Below are 21,135 nucleotides of genomic sequence, written 5' to 3' on the forward strand. Positions count from 1 at the left end.
GTGAAAATCCTACAATATATATATTATTGAATATAAATTTCAAGAAAAATTTAGTTCAGAATTTTATTATTATCTTTATTTGTTTTAATTACAAAATCTTCAATTTCATGCATTCATTTATTCAACATTAATAGCATATATATATATATCATATATTATCTTTATTATATAATTAATAATAAAATGCAGTGTCTAGCAATTTAATGAACTATATAGGAATATATATATTTTCATAAAAATCTGTTAGCGAAATACACTTGCATAAAATAAGTCTGGAAATCGAAATATAAAACATATGGGGAAAAAACAAAAATAAAATAAAACGAGTGTATCACGTGATATATTTATATATACAGGAAAACAACCGGCTTTGCGAACGTCGGTAACGCTCGGCCGTTCAAATGCGACCAATGGGCGCGCGGCGACGTCAAAGACGGACCAATCACGTGATCGCGTCGGCGGCGGCTCGAGCGGCGACGCGAGCTTTCGGGCGTCTTCGGCGGTCGCTCGGGAACCTTCGACTATCCTCGGCGACTCGGCTGCGTGAAGACGCGCGATAAAAGCGTCGTACGAAGCGACTGGTTGTACAGGAACTTGCTCATCTTTGTCGTGCTGTGCCATCACCTTGTGTGTTGCATCGCCGGTGCCGACGAGTGCTGCATCTGGAGTTCGATCGCGAGTTCGACGAGCCTGTTGCTCCCGAGAATCGAGAACAAGGATAGTCTCGTCGCTGAAAAAAAGCAGGTAAAAGATCGTGTTTCTCTCTCCCTCCTTCGTTTATCGCGACTCAAACAAAGAGATATACGCAATTTATCGGAGTGACGCGGTTGATCCATTCGTTTGTGGGGTTAATCATATGAACGGATCGTTGCTCATCGATTGTTTTTGGTAGGTTTGAAATGGCGAAAGTAGGAACGAGAAATATATTGCTGCTTCCGAATTGTGCAGATAATACGAAGGGACGGTTGTGTATTTCAATGACTTTTAGGTGATCGTGATAGGAGGTCATGGCGGAACGTTTGTAAATAAAGGAGTCGAGCCTTTGTCTAATTGGGTTATATCAGTAATACACATTATGTGTTAGTTAATATTCAATTATTGATCTACCTCAATTGCTTCTTTATAATTAGTCTATAAGTTATATTTTGTGTCATATAATATATTAATCTCCTTATTTAGTGAATTCTTTATGAACAAAGACATACATAATATGTACAAGGTGTTTATAAAATCAATACTTTTTCTTAATTAACTAAAAATGGTATTATATTATCACGATTGTTTAGAACCTTTGAAGAATGATTATAAAGTTATTAGCAATAAAATATAAATGATTTAAAAAAGTTAATATTTATATACACAAAACTATAACTAATTAAGTATTGTAAATTTTATACTTAAAATTATTTCTTTTTTTAGAACAAGAAATAATATATGTTTTATTCAAATCTTGAGAAAATATTCCTTAGTATATATATATAAAGAAGCAGATTTAAGCAAAGTAAACAATGATAGTCAATAGATGTCACTATATAAACCATGTGTACATTAATAATATGTTCATATATATTATATTCTGTTTTATTAAAACATTATTTTTTTCTTAGTAAAATGTGGAAACTATTTAAAATTTTTTATAAAATTGCAAAAATAAAATTCGAGATAAATGATAATTACATACTTTTCTTATTTAGTTAATTAATTTTTATAATGAAATTTTTTTACTCCACAAACTATCTGCAGAATTGAGATTTTTAATAAATAACACAAGAGTATATTTAAAAGTCTTTTTCTTATATTCTAAATTTTATTCTAAAATTATATAATATATAATTTTGAGAATATTTCTATTTTTTTATTATTTTTTACACACAATATAATGCTAAATAATAAATTCTTTAATAACTTTGTGAAATAGAAATGTCAATATTTATTAAATTTCAATATATGAAATACAGACATGTTACAAAATATACACACAAATAGATCAAATTTCCAAACACGAATAAAGTTTAATATAAGAAACAATGTAAAAATATTAATTAATCAGGTCTGTCTCCTTTTTTACTTATTTCCCGTTAAACTCTGAATCGATATTTAATATATATTTTGAACGGTGAAACTAACACATATATAGAATAGATGTGACAAAGTCAAGAATCGTTGAAAAGAATAAATGTTATGACAACACATTTAAAATTATTGGGATTTGTTTTTTTCTCGAGTATCCAGTATATCCAGTTTGCTTTATACGGAACGTTTTTGTTGCAGGAACATATCACTATGGCCACCACACCAAAATCAGATGATTGTAGCAACGAAGAATGTAAGTAATTTTAAAATATGTAAAACAATATGGTGATTCACATGCAATACTTTATATATTTGATAAGAGAGAGAAAGAAAGAGAGAGAGAGAAATTAGTGAAAGTAGTAAAAGTGAAGAAAACTATTTTTCTAAAACAGTAATTATTTTCAAATAAATTCTTAACATTTATATTATTGATATAATAATTCTATATAATTCAATATATATATTAATATCAGTGAAGAAAACTATTTTTCTAAAACAGTAATTATTTTCAAATAAATTCTTAACATTTATATTATTGATATAATAATTCTATATAATTCAATATATATATTAATATCAAAATTAATACGTATTATATATATAAATATTAATACATTAATATTAAAAATATTCTAACAAACATACAAAACATTGATATTGATTATATTTTATATAACGATTATATAATATGTGGAATATATCTGTTTCTATTCGTGTTCTCTGACATTATACGAGCCTCGCGTTTTTTTATGGAACGAGATCCCTCATTTTATACTGTATAAGCCCAAGTTTCGTGTGTCCATTCGGCGATATCGGGACAAAGGTTCAGCAATTAAAGAGGAGGAGCATGGACAATTCGGCGCCGTGCGTTGGAAGCACACCCTTAAACACCTTAAACACACTCAGAGCCCAGAGCTTGGCGAGACCGGCAGACGACATGTACGACACAGGAGGTCAGAGCCCTCGGACTCGTCTGGATTTGTCCTTGGCCTGGCGAGAGTTGCGGAGAAGATTGCTGCAGGCAGACTTGTACGGGACGGCGATGCCGCAGTAGTCTGACCGACCTGACTGCGACGTGGTGCGACCCCTCCGTGGCTCTCAACTTAGTATCGCGAATCGTAATGAGCGAAACGGCAAGAAAATCCGATTTTTCTGGCACCAAAAGCGCGAAATAGAGTTTATTTCATAAATTAAAATAGTTTATAAAAATAGTTACATAGTACAAGAAATCAATAGAAGGATAACGCGATGATAAATTCGATTTTTCCACCGATTTCTCACTTTCTATTGTTATCGTTGTCATTTAAATTTAATTAAATTGCAACGATCGAATCCGGTTAATTATGGAGCTCTGGATCGAAATCTTTTCATCAAGAGCTATCCGGAATAAATGTCTTTTTTCTACATAATCCACGTGATTTCTCGACAGTTGTCATGCATCATGAAAATTTTATTTCTCATTGATTTTCACAAAGAACTGACTCGTTGGTATCTTTCCGGCTGCGTCATAATGCGCGAGTTCCGACAAACAGCGTCCGTCTTCGATCGTCCTTTCATTGAAAAACTTTACACAAAGCAATCATTACGTGCCCTATATTTCTCATTCGTCATTGTCGCCTTATTCGTGCCAAATCAAATAATTTCCTCTCGATAAAAATAATCTTGAAATTATTGGAATTTTATTTTCACAGCTAAGCTCCAATTTTTAAAAATTAAATTTAAAACATCGTATTTATCTCGACTAAAGAGCCAAACGCGATGTTATTGCGACAGATTAAGATAAGAAAATTTGGAAACTAAGGAATTGAATCCTATGGTTGGGATCTCAGAAATTCCCCTTGTTCCTTCTCCTAACATCCCCTGTAAAGAAATAGACGAGAAAAATATTGGTCCGAAAGTCGGCTGAATCCCGGACATTTTTTTTTTTGGCCTATACAGATAGGAATGCCGAGGAACAAAGGCGCCATATGACATGCGGGGTTCCACAGGGGTCGGTACTTGGGCCCCTGCTATGGAACCTTGCATATGACGCCGTTCCTCGGGGAATTCCCGATTCAGCCGACTTTCGGACCAATATTTTTCTCGTCTATTTCTTTACAGGGGATGTTAGGAGAAGGAACAAGGGGAATTTCTGAGATCCCAACCATAGGATTCAAATTCCTTAGTTTCCAAATTTTCTTATCTTAATCTGTCGCAATAACATCGCGTTTGGCTCTTTAGTCGAGATAAATACGATGATTTAAAAATTGGAGAGCCGACTTAAAAATATTCTTATTATTAAATTTAAAAGTTCGTGGTTTTCAAAACTCAAAAATTTCAAAATCTCTGAAAATGTCACCAGAATTTAAATACAATGATTTCGGAGTATATATTTAGAGACTTATTATTTCTATTATTTGGAGATTTAAAGAGAGAGAGAGAGAGAAAGTTGGAAAAGTCGAAAAATAATTAGAATTTTTATTACGGTATTTCGTAAAATTTTATATAGATTTTCCCCAAACGAATTTTTATTTGATGGTTTTTTCATTCGATCTCTGTAACTCCTCGTCAAATTGTTTTATTATTAGTTTCCTCGAAATTATTGTCGTATTTGTCTTCAGATTTATTTTGTTCAATTAGTTATGTAATCTTCAACTTGCACAAAATTGTTTATTCAACTCGAATTTTTTATTTTCTAAATTGTTGCATATTTCAATCCATTCATCACATAATTTAATCTGCATTTGCAAATCGTTCTCCAATTGTTTTATGTTCTCATTAAGAGAGTTAATTCTGTTTATATAATTTATGTTTAACGTTTTTTTTCACATATCTTGAATGCTGTTTAAATGATTTTGTTTTTGTTTTAATTGTTTACTAGAAAAATAGAAATTTTATTTGCGCAAACATATATATTTTGGATAATATATTTTGGAGACAATAACGAACAAACCAGAAATAATCGTAAACTAGTTGTAAGTTTGATGTAGTTAATTTGATTTAATTTCTCTAAGCATTGTGGGAATAACGTAATAAAAACTTAATAAATATTGCAAGGACATGTGAATGTGCAGATTGAAATTTCTATTTTTTTCATGATTTAGAGACCATAATGAACGAAACAGAAAGTTAGATCAGACAATTAATTAGGCAAAATAAATTTGAAGATGAATGCGACAATAATTTCGAGGGATTAAAACTAGCAATAAGAATAAAACAATTTGAAAATGAGTTACAATGAAAAAATAATCAAGCTCAAAGATTATGACGAAATAAGAAATGAAAAAACCGTTTTGCTAAAACAAATGTAGCAATTCAATATAATAACAGAACGATACGTGAAGTAATGAAATTTTTACAGAATCAAGTTTGGCTCTTTTTAAAACATCAAATATATTGGTAGTATCGATTTAAAAAAATACAATAAGGGAATAGAACAGAAGGTGAAGAAAGTTAGAGAAATTGAGAAATAGATTTTCAAAGAGAGGAAGGAAATATATAAAACTATACTAACATTTCGGTCTTGAAAAAGCAATGCGATAAGAAGAAGCAAGAAATGGCAAATTTACAAAAGAAGATAGAAGAGTTGAAATCCAACGAAGAGAAACTACGGCGAAATCATAGCTGATAGTTTCCCTTTGTTGAATGTCAACTTTTTTCTTGAAATCTTAAAATCTAACGTAGAAAATGATGAGCGTGATACAACATTAAGGTTGAAGAATTTCGATATTCAAAGCTTGCGAGATCTATCTACACTGATGATCCAATTTCAAAGTTCCACTCAATGTTCAACTTCGATTATTCCTTCGTCCTTCTACACATTCATCGAGTCCTTTCATGTTTTACATAGGCTTTTCTCGGGACACCCCATACGGTTCATAACACCCCTCCTAGAGGGTTGCTCTAGCAGTAGACGATCGCAGGTTGGAGTTGCCAGTTGGAAGGGTGGCTTGTCGTCGGGTAGGCTGTTGGTTCCATGACGCGGACGAAGAGAGGGAGGCTCGGATGGAGAAGAGGAGGAAGAAGAAGAGGAGGAGGAGAGAAAGGGTGGTTGAGGGATATTGAGCGACGCCAAGGGTCGTGGCGCAGCATGCGAGCCAGTCGCCCTCCAGCCACCGCCCCAGTTACGACCTGAGCGACACTTCCGGTGTGCCTCACTCATTCTTCTTTTCTATCTTGGTCTCGTCTTCTTCTTCTTCTCCTTCGTCCATCCAGTCTCTTTCTCTCTCAGTCAGTGACTTGGTCCCGGCGTGCTCGATCTGTCATTCGCGTTGCTCCCCCGAGATCCGCCCGCGAAACTTGCCCTTTCGAACGAAACGAAACGAACGCAACATGCTCATCGGTCTCGTGCGCGATTCGGTGCTCCAGTGCTTCTGTCACAGCTGCAAGGCCCCGCTGGGTATCGTAGGTGAGTGAGAGGCCCTCTTCCTTCCGATTCCCCAAGTCTTAAAAAGATTGTTAACTGGCGCTACCATAAAATTATCATTTCTAATACTAATTGATCTAGAATCTTGGAAGATCATTTTCCTTATTTAATCCTTTGTAAACTGGGAATAATGATTTCTCATAGTCAGTCATTTATTTATCCTTGAAAAACAAGAATTCTATAGAATTTTCTTCAGTCCTCATAAAGTGTTTTACATTTAAAAAAATTGAAATATCAAAATTTAGAACAACAATATTTTTGTGTTTATGATCATTTATCATAGAACTTTATCAAGATGAAGCTTTATAAAGACTGCTATCTTTAAAGAACATTGCCAGAAATATCCGCCATTTTTCGATTAAATCTTTATAGAAGATCTTAAAATAGCATGAAGACTAAATATCTCTCTCTCATTTTTTGTACTATTATGATAGTTTTGTAAAAAAAATGTTTTATGCCATGACGAGTTTTATGTAGCAATTATTTCGTGCTCGAAAAAAAAAAAAAATAAAATATCCAGTAGCATTTACTTTTTTTCTCTATGAAATTAGTTACTCTTAATAATGCCTTCGTAATATAATTTACTGGCTTTCGACCGTAATTATCCATTTAGCCACTTTTGGGCGGAGCTTGCTAAACTCTTTATGGAGCAATTGTAAAGTAATTTACTATTTATTGAGCCAAACTTTGCTCAGGTGCTTTTATGCTATTTATAGAATAAGGTACTGAACTGCAGTTCATTGCTTCTCTTCACGGCGCTTTTATTAAAGTTCCTTATATACAAATTTCAAAGCTGGAGATTTAATAAATCGCTTGTAAAGCATAATGCAAAGCGCATTTATAAGAAGATTTAAACGATGACGCGGATATTTCTAGCGATTTTTACAAATCTTTTTTAATATAATTTTTAAAAAAGTTTAATATTTTTTTTATCATAAATTTCAGCGATTAAAAAAATTAAAATTTTATCAAAAAGGGGTAGTAATTGGAAATGGAGATAATTAATTTATGGGCGCTGGTTATCGGAAAAAACCGGGAAAATCTTTCGACGAAAAATACTCTACCATCCTGTCTCATTCTTGTATCCCTCAGGGAAAGAAACTCACAGAATTGTCGGGGAGTGTCAACTATCGGGAAATAGATGCGATTCGTCTGCTATTAACAGAAAACATATCCTCATAGAGACCGCCTGATTTCGGATTTTTACTTGCCGACACGTGTAAACTCAAAATAACTGTAATCTTTATTATATACATATATTTTACAGATATTTAACTTAAAAATTTATTTTTAATCTAAATTAATTTTTGAATTTTCTTACATATTTTCTAATTACAGATTTTATCTCTTTTATTATTTGTTACATATTTTAATTTTCTATTATTTGCTTGAGTATTTTTTAATTTTTTGCTTGTGTGATTATTGTAGAATTAATTTACATAGAAACAAGATTTTGTACGAATATTATATATCTCCGAAAAATATTGCGTTTTTTCGTGTTCTTTGAATGCCAAGAAGACGGCCTTTACCGCGGTGCAAGGCGGTCGATATCACGGTAGTATCATGATATTATCCTAGGGCACCTGCAATTCGATCAATTTCTCGGACCGTCCGCGAATCGATACGGTCCACCATTTCTCTACGGGGTGTCGCAAAATTCCGTTGGCAAATTGACAAAAATGGCAATATATACGATTCTTAAGCGTCTATAAATAAAATCATTTCTCCTTTTCTTCTCTGCACAAAATATCGACTCTAATTATAAAAATAGAAAATTCAAATAAATGTATAACATTTATTATACCTATTGCATATATATATTTATTTATTTTATATACATATATATATGTATTAGTAATTAAATAACAATTTTATTTTTACTTTTGAACGACAATAAAGTTAATTATTTTTAATGTAGCGATGTATACAATTGCCAGAATAATGACTGGTTGTTAACTGGTTTTTTTTGTTTCTAATGATGTTTAATGTGGATTTAACGATGTCGGTATACACGTGTTCGGCTTGCCGAAATAATCAGGGTGCGGTCCAACATGGCTACGCAAAACAGTTGCATCGATTTCCCGATAATTAACTCATTGAAACACTGATCGATCTCTTAATCAGATAACCAGTTTTAACAGAGTTCAATTTTGACTTTTTATAGCCCGCTTTATTTCCAGAATAATCGTATATTCGTTGAAGCTTCAACAAAGTACGCTTGTGTCTTGTAACAATTTTTAATCAAACATCTTTTATGTTTATATAATTGTTAAATTGTATGCAATCAATTTGATAATTAATTATAATTAATTATCTATTGGAAAAGTGCTCCATTTTTATTAATTATTATATGATAGAATTTAATTGCACAATAGAGGAGACTGGTTCAACGAGTTAAGACGCAATCTCGACTTTTCTTCCCCTTTTCCTCGTTAATTTCCTTCCAAAACGTTTCGACTCTGTCTTCACTGAATTGAATCTGAATGTTCTGAAGCTGGACAAAGGAGGAATAATGCGCCGTTTAAGAAGCCCAGCGGAAAGGGCAAACCGCGGACCAAGCAGCCGAAGAAGGTGAAGTTCATCAGTGAGTACTCGGATAAATTAGCCAACATTGGGAGACCTTTAGCGAGCTTTGAATGACGTCAATAGGCGTATTGAGACGTACCTACCTACATTTGTTCGATCGAGCCAAATTGACTTGTTTAAAATTCCAGCGACGACATGGTAGAAAAAGAAACAGTCTGCTGACTAACAATATTTACTAAAGAAACATCAAATTCATATGAGGAAGGAAGTCTAATAATAAGCTACTTTGACCTTTTTGAAGAATTTTATCTATAATATTCTAGCTTATATACAACTCTTTCTTTCTCTCTCACCCTGTGTAATTGATACAATTATATGGTTCAATTGTGTGGCTAGAGTTAAAAATTATTTTACATTGTTATTTTTTATTATATTTATAATTAATTAATATTCTAGTTTTGAGGCTACATTGATGAATTAATTAATATATTTTATTGTAGTAAATATATTTAATAATTATGAAAACTAATGTTAAAATTGAAATCCAAAATTATTATTATTTTTCTTTTTTTCTACAAATTGTGTGTTTAAATCATTCTAATTATATAATTATTGTCTTATTATTTGTATTATGTGTGTAATTTTGTTAGGAAATTTAATAAGAAAATTCCAGCGTCTAAGGGCTAAAAGGGAACACCTTCGCTATTAAAGATCGGTGCAATGCCCTCGGCAAGAACGGTCGTGCCAATGTGTCGCCGCTGAATTATACATTGCAAGTGGGGAACATTTGCAAAGTTGTATTGTATTACGTGGACGTGTTCAGCAAAATATCGACAATTTTTCATAGCAATATTACGTTTTATTTCGTCGAGTAGAGCAAGAAAAAAGAAAGATGTAACAAACGCGAAAATTGTGCAATTTTTAATTGTTCTCCGATTATTTATCTCTTAATTATATGTATAAAGAATTTATTTAAATATTTTAAAAAACCGACGATCGAGCGTTTAATAAATTTAATCGGTACTCGAGATATTGTGCAAAGAGAAACGAAAAAAGATAGAAAATAATATTGTAAATTGCAATTCTCTGGAATGAAATAATTACTAAAATTTCGGAAAATTTTACCACGACAATGAAATATACGATACAATTTGATATACGATAATTACGGTATGGTTGGCAACCAGCGAGTAGGCGAAAAAGAGGGAGGAAGAGAGAAGAGGTGCGTGCGGCGACAGAGTAGACATCGCGGCGCCTACGTCCGATCGTTTTCTGATCGATCCTTCTTTATTGCTCTCGAGCTGTGAGTCATACTTCCGTAACTAGTCGGCGCCGGAAGTCTTGGAATTGCGAATTATGCCCATAGGGACTGCTATTCCAAGACGAGACACCGGGAGGCATTCGATAGAGATTGTAATTACTTATCGAGATCGAAGTGATTTCAGGAAAGTAATACGATGTTGAAGGATCTAAGCATCGATATCTCCAGGTCTAAGAATCGAAATTGTAAAATATTGTGATAATGATTTGAAAATAATATATTAATTACACTTGAAAATATATATTATACCATAGTCATATTTCGCTGTATCAACTCGCAATTGCTCGTACTGATTAATCAAACACTCATGTGGTACGATGAAAATTTACAGCGACTGAGATTCGATGCCAGGAGAAGACCAAGGGCGGACTGTGCTACGAAGTGATCCTAGCGGAACCAACGGCCCCCAAGAGAGCACCATCACCGCCTCAAACAAGCCCAATTCAGTTGACCCCGATCGAAAAATTGAGGGCCGCTAAGGAACGAAGAGAGTTCCTCGAGGCGGACAAGCTCGCCTGTCTCGCTACCAAGATCAGCAAGATCGAGGAGAAGTCCCGCAAGAAGGATGAGCTTAACGCGGCCTTTATTACCGCGACTCGCGAGGCTTTGGATGCTAAGATGAACAACACGGAGGAGAAGCGAGAGGCCCACATCGCCGATCTGAAGAGCAAGCTAAAAGAGCATGTGAGTAAGAAAGATTGGGGGTGGATCAATGATGAAAATATAGATTAATAATTTGATTACAAAATTCATTAAGTCCTGATTACGTGTTTATAAGTGGTTAAATGATTATTCGACAAGTATATGTCTATCAGTCAATTTGTCTTGTTGTTCTAAGCAACTGTTGTAATATTTAATTTTACTGCAGCTGGATGCTGTTGAACAGACTCGCTTGGGTCTCGAACTCCAAACCGAGGAAGTACGATACGCCGTCGAAGAGAAGCTGAAGACTGCTACGGCTCAACGTGAGGAGAATATCAAGAAAATGTTGGATCGTCTCAAGGAACATGTTAGTACTTTCTTATATTTATCTCCATATTTATAATTTATTAGACAGTTTTAATCGAATTAAACATTGTAGTTGTAATATACATATATGTAAAATTATATAAGATTTCTTATATTTAAAAATTTTCAAGTTGAAATAATTAAACGTCCCCCCTTTTGTCATTTTCTTTCTTTTAAAAGTAGCTTAACTGCACTACTTTTGTTTTGCATATTTTAACAAGCCAACTGTATAGGCAGGTAGACTCAGCAAGTATAGATATAACTTATCGATTCACGGTTTGTTTGCAGGAGGAGCAAGTAACTCGTGTACGTCAAGTAATGGCGGAGCGCGTGCAACAATTGGAGTCCCAAATTCAGAAGAAGCTGGAGCAGGCACGAGAGCGTCGCGAAGCAATTGAACGCGAGCAGAAGGAGAAATTGCGCAATCATGTAAGTTTTCGATCAAATGTGGCTCTTGCAGTTGATGTGGTGGTTTTGAAGTACGTCGATCTCTAGTTATCAGATTATAGCGAAACTTTGTCGGTTTTGGATAAATAAAAGATATATTAAAAGATAAATTTAAATATACTGATGTACTTGTATATACTATACTATACTAATGTATTGCTATTAAGTACAACACAAATTTTCAGAAAAAAATTCCAAAAAGCGACAGAGTCTCGTGCATAATCTAATCATAGCATTATATTCGTGAGCTTTTGAAAGAGAGAAAGAATGAAATTAAGAGAAATGTGAAATAGGGTAGCCTTGAATTGCCGACATTTTTTTGTGAAAAAAAGCACTGATCGAATGTGGACGTTTGTGTAATGGTGGTTTAGAACACAGTGAAGATAGCTCAAGTTCGTCAGACGGCAGCACGAGAACTCCTGGTGAAAAAGTTCGAGTTTGACAAGAGGGTGTCGACTGCGGAGCTGAATCGACAGCGAGAAATCCAGCGTCGCGTGCAAGCGATTCGCCGCCATCATGTAATTCCGTCGCCGCATTCTTAATCGCAACCGGGATCCTTCGCAAACATCACAATTTGTGTCTTGATAAATTGAATTCCATGCAAAGCTGTTGATTAATAGAAAAATTCATCTATTTTATTCTTTCTTATTTCTTTAGTATTCAACTTATTTAAAGCTCCTGGCTCTTCGCCGATAATAATAATCTCAAATAATAGTCATATTATGAATATAAAATAATAGTATTTAAAATATATATATTAAAAGAGTTAAAATTTTTTATTAGAATAAATCTTTTTAATCGTGATTATTGTGATAGAGAATATTAACCTAAATTCACTGAAAAATAATGATCAGAGTATATAATACACGCTTACATAACATACACTTTAATATTCAAAAATATATGATTCTAAATTCATAAGATTCTAAAATCGCAATTAATACAACAAATTGTAATGTTTGCGGATCTTATAAGTTATATATCAATTATTTTTTTTGTCCCTTTTGTTCCCATCTCCCTTCCATCATCAGCAGATAGCTTGTTATATTTTTTTTAGGACCACGAAGACGTCGATAGTTGAGTTTGTATAAGGAATGTTGTTGTCGCGCTTTTACCAGATTATATTTTGCAGTCTTTCGATTATATTTTACGGTTACTTTTTTCCAGCATGACCGTCCTTATTTGTAGCTCATATGATTGTTTTAAATACAGAATGTGCTGGAGAAGACATAGGACCAAGCTTCATCATTTTCTCGCATAATATACGTGAACATTGACTTCTATTACTTTCAATAAAATAAGTATATATTAATTTAAATTAATAAACCGAGGATCTTATAATCTGAGAATCGATATCTAGAAAATCGAGAACAGCAAAAACTCCAACGCACTTTGTCTAAAGTTAGCCATCCATCAGCTTGCAGATAGAGAGCATGGCGTACTTTTCAACCTCCGTTTTTGATAAAATCATATCGAAAAATATCGCTGTTATCTTTCATTTTCTTTCTGTTCCCGCAGGAAAGGCGTGCCGAGATTGTGAGACAGAATAAGGCGGCAATCCGCCAGGATAATTCCGTGAACTCGCCGCAGCCGAATCTACCGGTGGAGAACGAGACCGCCAGCTCCGGCTAAGTATCCAATATTCTCTTCAAGGCCGCTCGAACGCCCCCGCAAGACTCCGTTTCGCTTTGTGCCATTATTTTCTGACTCGAAGTAAAACGGGACGTCGATCGCGCGTATCAAACATGTCTGTATTTCGAGCTGGAGGAGTAGGGGAATATATCGGGCCTCTGCGATTTTTAAATATTGCGTGGATAATACTGCCTTTATCAATTTTTATTCACATATATTATTAAAAAATTAAATAAACGAAATTATTGATTAAATTATTATTTGTTGTACAGAAAAATGTTCAATGAGGAACTATTACAGTATTTTTATATGTGTTATTCTTCTTTTTCTATAAATGTATATTTTTTAATTGACTAAAATAGGAAGGATATAAATATATATTTTTAATGTTAGTGTTATTTAAAAGTTATTTAATATATGTATATATAATTAAATCTCGAAAACTTAAAATATCTAAAAATATATTTTTCCGACGATAACATAAGTTTGATGCAAAATTTGAATGTTTATAGCAATTTGAAGATTTATTCTGAAAACATAGTCTTTTTTAATATTAGTTTTATTTACAAAATTGATATTATAAAATAACTTATTTTAGTCAAATAAAGATATATTAAATAAATTATATATTATATTAAAAGTCGGTTTATTATGATCCCTAAGGATTTACAAAGCACTTTTTTTCTAATAGGAGCGTTCCCGAATGTTCACAACTTCTTTTAATTTTACATTATATATTATATTTAGGAAAAAGGAAAAAAGAAAATGTCATATACAGAAATACTCTTATCTTGAATACTTTCATTTACATTGAACATTTTTCTGTACAACGAAAAATAATTTAACTAATAACTTTCGTTTGTTCATATTTTTTTGTAAACATCAACAAAGACAAAAAGTTAAATATCTCTAATAGGATATCAAACTTGACTTAAATCGTTACCAGTTTAAGTCGTTCAAATGTGCTTTAAAATCTAATTATATTTGGCAATTTTTAAGTAAAAAAAATAGCTATTTTTTGAACTGAATCTTCAGGTTGTTATAGAAGTTTGAATTTTGCATCGAGCATTATCGTCGAAAAAATCAAGAAATATTTTTAGATTCTAAAAATTTTCAATGTTTATTTTAATAATATATATTTTCTTATAATTTTTTTATATTATTAAATAATAAAAAAAATGCTTTTGAATTTTGAAAATTTCGGACTCTTTAAATCTTAATTTTCACAATATTCCGAAAATCACTTCTGGTATCCTTTTTACAAAAATTATACACTTTCTTTTTTTTTTTTCTCTCTTTCTCTCTCTCTTCCTCTTCTTATGCGAAACATGGCCGAAGTAGGAATAACGAATGACGAAGGCAGTATCGTCCTTCACATATTTTTTTTATTTTACTTTTATCATTTCGAATGCAGAAGGAAATTTCGACGATGGTTAGCGATCGATTAACCGTAATTACCGTATGGTCGTTTTGAATCGCAATACAGTTTTCAACAAGAGAGGGAGAAGGAGATTTGATTTGATAAAAATTAACGGATTACTACAGACTAATTATCGCTGCAACTTAGATCCTAAGTGGTGCAACTACAACTCTGTGTTTGTGCGCACACACAAGAGGATGCATATGTGTGTGTGCACGTGTGATGTGCCGACATGTTAAGCACATTCATAATTATATATATAAATATAATATACATATAATTATATAATGATATATTAATAATAATAGTGCTTTTTACTAGGCTTGAGAAACCATTTTGTACTCATTGTAATATTACTGCGCTAACCGAAACAAAAATTCACATGAGACATGTAGTCTAATGGAATATGATAATGTGACGCTTCTGTGATGACTTTTTAATTATTTGTCGAAATGTGTAGCGTTTTTGAATGCGGGCGAGAGAGCGACAAACGTTAACAAAAGGAGAAAAACAAGAGTGAAAGAGAGAGTGTATGCGTGTGTGGAAAATAGAAAAGAAAGGAAGATATTTTGTTTCTTTAAGTTAGCAGGGTTGTGAACAAACAGGAATATTTATTTGCAAAATTGAAGTATATATGGCAATGTAATTGTTGACAATTGGACTCAATTTTAATTCACAAAGTAGCGCCTGTTACTAATCGTTTACATGCTTGCGGAAAAAAGTAAAGTAAATTCTAAAGAGGCAAGAGAAGAGGTAGGATATTTTCTGATATCGATAGGTGAGCTTTAAAATTTAAACAATTTTTAGATAATTCAGGAATGTTTGGAAATTAATAGGAATGTAAACGATTCAATTTAGCATACAAAAACGGTTCTATTCTTGTACAAGGAACTCAGCATTAATAGCAGCCAGAGAGGAAGAAAAGAATTTGAGAAGAGAGAGATTTGAGAAGTCCGCTAATATGATAATGAACTGCTGTGTAAAGAAGTTTTCTTAAAAAATCTATAGTATCTTTACACACAGTACTTTTTAAAAGAAAAAAGAGAATGTAAAGAAGAAAACTTGAAGAACTCGAATCTTGGGCATAGTACTGCTGCACCTCTAAAAGTTAGAACCCATAATAATTGTATGTATTTTGTCATGATATTTTTATATTTTATTTATTTTATCAATTTGCAACTTGTAATCCAGATCAATAGTTCCCAAGTTTGAATAATGTCTTTTCAGTGTAATTAATCTTCTTTCATATGTCAAGTATGACATTATCAGGAATGATAAAAGAAATATTTCCATTATCTTGTGATTTTTTTCAAGATAATTTCATAAATTCACAATTTTACAAATTATTGGAATCTGGGAATCGAAGATTTTTGGGGCCCAAGATTCTGAGATGGAAATTATTTATATTTATCATATTCTGAAATAATCAAATTAATTTAACATTTTTTACTTACCTTTTTATATTTATTTATCATATTACTTTTATTATTTTAATAATTTATGTGCAAAAACCTTCATTTTTTGCGATTAATTAAGTAAGAAAGATCTCGTCTCTTATTTTAAACTTGGGAACATTTCATCGTTCATATTTTTATATTGTCAGCGCATACATGATTCTGATTTTTTGTGTATTTCACATTTTGAAATTTTATATAAACTCAAATCTTAAATTAAGCTTAAAAAAAGTTAAATAGATGTTTGTGATTTTTAGAGAAAATTGACTTGAGAAGATTTCTTGAAACATTTCTTAAATTTAAATTTAAAAATTATATCCTACCATATTTTGCCTGAAAATGAAATAAGAAAAAAAATTCTTCTTTATTAAATGTAAATTAATGATTTCCATGTTTTATTTTTTTCAGTAAAAATTTATATTAATTTAACAATTAGAATATACATATTATATATAGTAAAATGATATGATGTAATCCTTGAGAATGACTATACTTGTTCTACACGCAATGAAATGAATGAATATCTTCACTATAGCGTAATTTATACAATTAATATAATGTTTAAATAATTTACACAATTCGTTTAACATTTCATTAGGTTTAACTCCGAGGCTACGTAAGGGATCTTCACAAAACGCCTAATTGCACAAATACTAATTAAACGTAGAAGTTGTGACAAAGGAAAGAAAAGGAAAGAAAAGATCATACGAGAGTCATACGAGAGAAACATTTCTGGAGAGTTTTCAAGAGAATTGGAGAGCTCTTTGTCTTGCTGTGTCGCAATAAGTGATGGGTAACGTCTATTTTTGCATCATTGTTATAATCTTTTGGAAATTGTATTCTCGTGTAATGATTATGGGCGCTACAAAACGTATGTACATTAATATCTTTCTCTCGATTTGAATCATTAATATATACCGAATGACTTGCATTAAAGCGGGTAATTAGGAATTTATTCCCAATTGAGTTTGGATGTTCTATTATATGAATGAAATATCGTATCTTTTCCAAAAAACGCCCTGTATAAATATATATAAATATGTTTCTGCGCGATGAACGCATACGGTGGACCAAGTCGCTATTCCGGAAATAAATTTAACTAAAGAGAAGCTTTAATTTTTTTATAAAAAAATAAATCAAATTATAAGTTAAACAAGTAAAAGTTTTTTAACAATCTCGATTATTGTGATATAAATTTTTAAAGATATACATAATTTATTATATCAATAATGGTTTTTTTATATATATTATAAATTATGTATTATATATTGAAAAAATTATACACTACATTACATAATCATATCATTATAAATTAGTATTTTTCGGAGCAATGACTTTCGGTCCATTCTTTTATATAGTGTGCGCGTTTCTGTGGGCTTTGATATCGTCTCTCATGATAAGGAATGCGCGAAAAAAGTTAATTAAACAAGATATATAAATATATATAATATAAATATATAAATGCGAGCGGAGATAAGATATATAATGGTGTCGCGATATATTAATCGCGTCTTGCATTGGCTGCCTTCAATATATACTTCTTTCAATTTCTGTTGAGGTAATGTGTGTCAAACGAGAACCTGATTGTGTGTGAAGTAAAAGGCCATACCTACACGCATCAGGAACGTCTTTGTTATTCTATATACATATATCATTGTCTCTGAAATTACATTTTCCTCTTCCTCAGAAATTTACTAATTGCAATATTCCTATCCTAACAACTGCAACTAATTACTCATAAGAGAATACTTATTTCATTTTTTATATATATATAATTAAATAATTTTATCATAGTAATTATATATACATTAAATATTGTTTTCAATTAGAATATTACAATTCTCTTTCTTTTTTTTCAAAAATAATATATTAAATTTTTATTAAATTAAATAATTGAGAAAAACAAATTAGTTGTGATATTCTAATATCGCTATATCTATTTAAAAATTATTTCTTTTATTTAACTGAAGAAATACAAAGAATTTAATTGATTGAATAATAAATTGTATTATTTTTTAATGAAATAATTTGATGTTGCTATAAAGAATAACATCGAACGAGATGCTTTATATTTCAGTAACAGTTTGTTTCTTTTAGACAAACAAGTTATGATATCGAATTAATTAATTATAATATCGCTATTCATTAAAAAAAATTTTTTTTATTTAACTGAAGGAATACTAAGAGTTTTAATTGATTGAATAATAAACTGTATTGTTTTTTAATGCAATACTTCGAATATCGAATTAATTAATTCTAATATTGCTATCCATATTTAAAAATTTTTTTTATCTAATCGAAGGAATACAGAGTTTAATTGATTGAATAATACATTGCATTGTTTTTTAAATGAAATAATTAGAAGTTGCTATAAAGAATAACGTGAAACGAGATGCTTTACATTTCAGTAACAGTTTGTTTCTTTTAGACAAACAAGTTATGATATCGAATTAATTAATTATAATTTATAATATATTGCTATCCATTTAAAAAAGTTTTTATCTAACTGAAGGAATACAAAGAGTTTTAATTGATTGAATAATAAATTGTATTGGTTTTTATTGAAATAATTCGTATATCGCTATCCATATTTAAAAATTAATTTTTTTTATCTAACTGAATACAGAGTTTAATTGATCGAATAATAAATTGCATTGTTTTTTTTTAATGAAATAATAAGAAGTTGCTATAAAGAATAACGTGAAACGAGGTGCTTTACATTTTAGTAACAGTTTGTTTCTTTTAGAGATCGGGCGATTCTATCTAGAACACGGGCCTGAGGTGGATGCGCGCGCATCGCCGACCACGTGACGTCGTGCGCGCAACAAATAACATGGCCGCCAGCCAAAGGCCGAGCCGAGCCGAGTCGCTGCGAAGCGACCTCAGGGTCCCAGTCGAACGGCGGAAAGCAAATATGGCTGCCGCGCGGGTAGATTATGATGCGTAGCGGACGCGCTGCCGGCGGAAGTATTGCGTGCGGGTGCGTGTACGATGTTGCTGAAGGATCAGATTGCGACAGCAAAGAAGTACCGCAGGCATCATGGGAAAAACGGTGCCAGATCCGCGGCCGGTAAGTCCAATGCAATCCCTCGCTTCGTGTATGAGAGAGAAACTCGCGAGAGATCGCCGCGCATTCTCTCCCTCCTCGGCTTTCCGCTTCGTCCTTCGTCGTCCCTTCCTCCTTCGTCTCTCGCGATATCGACCACGTATATAAGCGCGAACCAGCCGGAGTCGCGATAAATTAGGAATCTGTCGCTGCGAGCCGCGAGATTCGAATGTTTGAGGATTACATGGAAGTAATATGCGAGATATGTAACTCGATGATCCGCAAACATATGACGTCACTCGAACGCCTGTCAAACATTTTTGTATCGTTATATTCGTGAAAATGCAAGAGCGAGTGAGAAACAACGCATTGAGCTTCCGTGCTCCGATATTGGATCGAATTTATTGTTGTAATTGCAAGTTTTATGTCACGCTACATGTACATATGTAATATGTCACGTGACGGCGGCGAGAATCATTTTCCAATTTAAAGCCGATTATGTTTCAACTTTTTGATCAGTTTTAGCATATCTTATCATTTCTTTTTTTACTTTTTAAAATTTTTTTTTATTATTTGAGAAAAGAGACAAAAATATGCTATCTGTAAAACTTAGCAAAAAGTTGAAAAAGTCGGCCGTTACTCTTGTAACTTCCTGTTCGGGTAGTCTGATAATATAGTAATGCTCCGATATAATGCAATACGATGCAACGCAGTATTTTCCTTAATCATGCTCCGGAATAATAAATGCAATACGACAAATCGCATTTATTATTCCGGAGCATGATTAAAGAAAATGTCGCGAATCGAGTGCAACGCACTTTCATCGATATGGAATAAATTTCCAAGTAACTGTTGATTATTAATCGATCACGAATCAATTTCATCGAAATTTGCATTTGTATTTTATATACAGGGTGTCCCAACCTTACCATCCGTTTATGGGAGACTTCTAAAGTTATTTGGAGACGATTTTTTCTCAGCGAAAATGTTGAGGAAGGTCATCATTTTTTAAATGTTTCCAATTTTTCATGTATCTTTGTAACTAAGCCTTAAATTAAAATTCTATTAAAGTAAACTTCACCTGAAGTTAACTATAAAAGTGTAGTTTTGATAATAATTTATTTTCACAAGGCTTAGTTTACAAAAAAGCTTCTATTTTCGGTCGTTTATAACTTGAAGATTATTGATGTCTGGACATTTTCGCTGAAGAAAAATCGTCTTCAAATCATCTCAGGAATCTCTCATTAATGTTGTGGTACAGTAAGTCTAGGACACCATATATATTTCTAATTAAAAAAAAAATAAAGGAAATATGACATGTAAGAAGCGCGAGACGTTATTATATACAATACGTTCCGAGCTTTTTCACACGCTGTTGTAAGCAGCGATGCAATCGCCGGATGCGTTGACAAGAATACGTTAAAAATATCTTCGGAAACATTTCGGCAAAGCTCGCGGCCCAAACGAGCGTCATTCGAAGATGTGTCGCCGTGAAAATGCATTCCTGGCATGCCGCGATAAGAATAGAGCGATGGTGGGAAGGAAAGGACGATTCGCGATGCGATAACGAAGGGGGAGAATACGTAGGATGATCACGTGTGCATTACAAATTGTAGTTACATTTTCCCGCATGTTACAAAATCATTTTTTACAACTATAAGAGTCAAAAGAATTTTGAACGTCCAAGTATTTGGAAAGAAAAAGGAGATGTATGCAATATTTATTGAATGTTAATATAGATAAAATATAAAGGAAATATATAGGGTGTCCCATCAAAAGTGGCCACCCCCTTTTATCTTTGAA

General features: G+C 32.3%; 1 protein-coding gene across 5 annotated transcripts; it reads left to right on the plus strand.

The window, feature by feature from the left end:
* The first annotated feature begins 505 nt into the window (after window positions 1-505).
* On the plus strand, window positions 506-17,907 carry stai (stathmin). Of its 5 annotated transcripts, XR_014924211.1 has the most exons (8): window positions 6,120-6,460; window positions 8,973-9,062; window positions 10,657-11,009; window positions 11,194-11,334; window positions 11,622-11,762; window positions 12,152-12,298; window positions 13,299-15,958; window positions 16,885-17,907. XR_014924211.1 is itself a non-coding variant. In XM_029308825.2 (7 exons), the coding sequence occupies exons 2-7, from the start codon at window positions 2,284-2,286 to the stop codon at window positions 13,410-13,412; spliced, it is 939 nt and encodes a 312-aa protein (XP_029164658.2). In that variant the 5' UTR covers window positions 506-744; window positions 2,272-2,283; the 3' UTR covers window positions 13,413-17,907. The 5 variants fall into 5 exon arrangements, 4 of the variants coding, with proteins under 4 accessions (XP_029164658.2, XP_029164657.2, XP_029164656.2 ...); XM_029308825.2 differs by lacking the exons at window positions 6,120-6,460; window positions 8,973-9,062 and adding exons at window positions 506-744; window positions 2,272-2,326 and having other exon boundaries at window positions 13,299-17,907; XM_029308824.2 differs by lacking the exons at window positions 6,120-6,460; window positions 8,973-9,062 and adding exons at window positions 809-888; window positions 2,272-2,326 and having other exon boundaries at window positions 13,299-17,907.
* The last annotated feature ends 3,228 nt before the right edge of the window (window positions 17,908-21,135 follow it).

The sequence above is a fragment of the Nylanderia fulva genome, unplaced genomic scaffold (genome assembly GCF_048542155.1).
Source record: "Nylanderia fulva isolate GAGA-0341 unplaced genomic scaffold, ASM4854215v1 Scaffold15, whole genome shotgun sequence".
In the NCBI taxonomy this organism is placed as follows: Eukaryota; Metazoa; Arthropoda; class Insecta; order Hymenoptera; family Formicidae; genus Nylanderia; species Nylanderia fulva.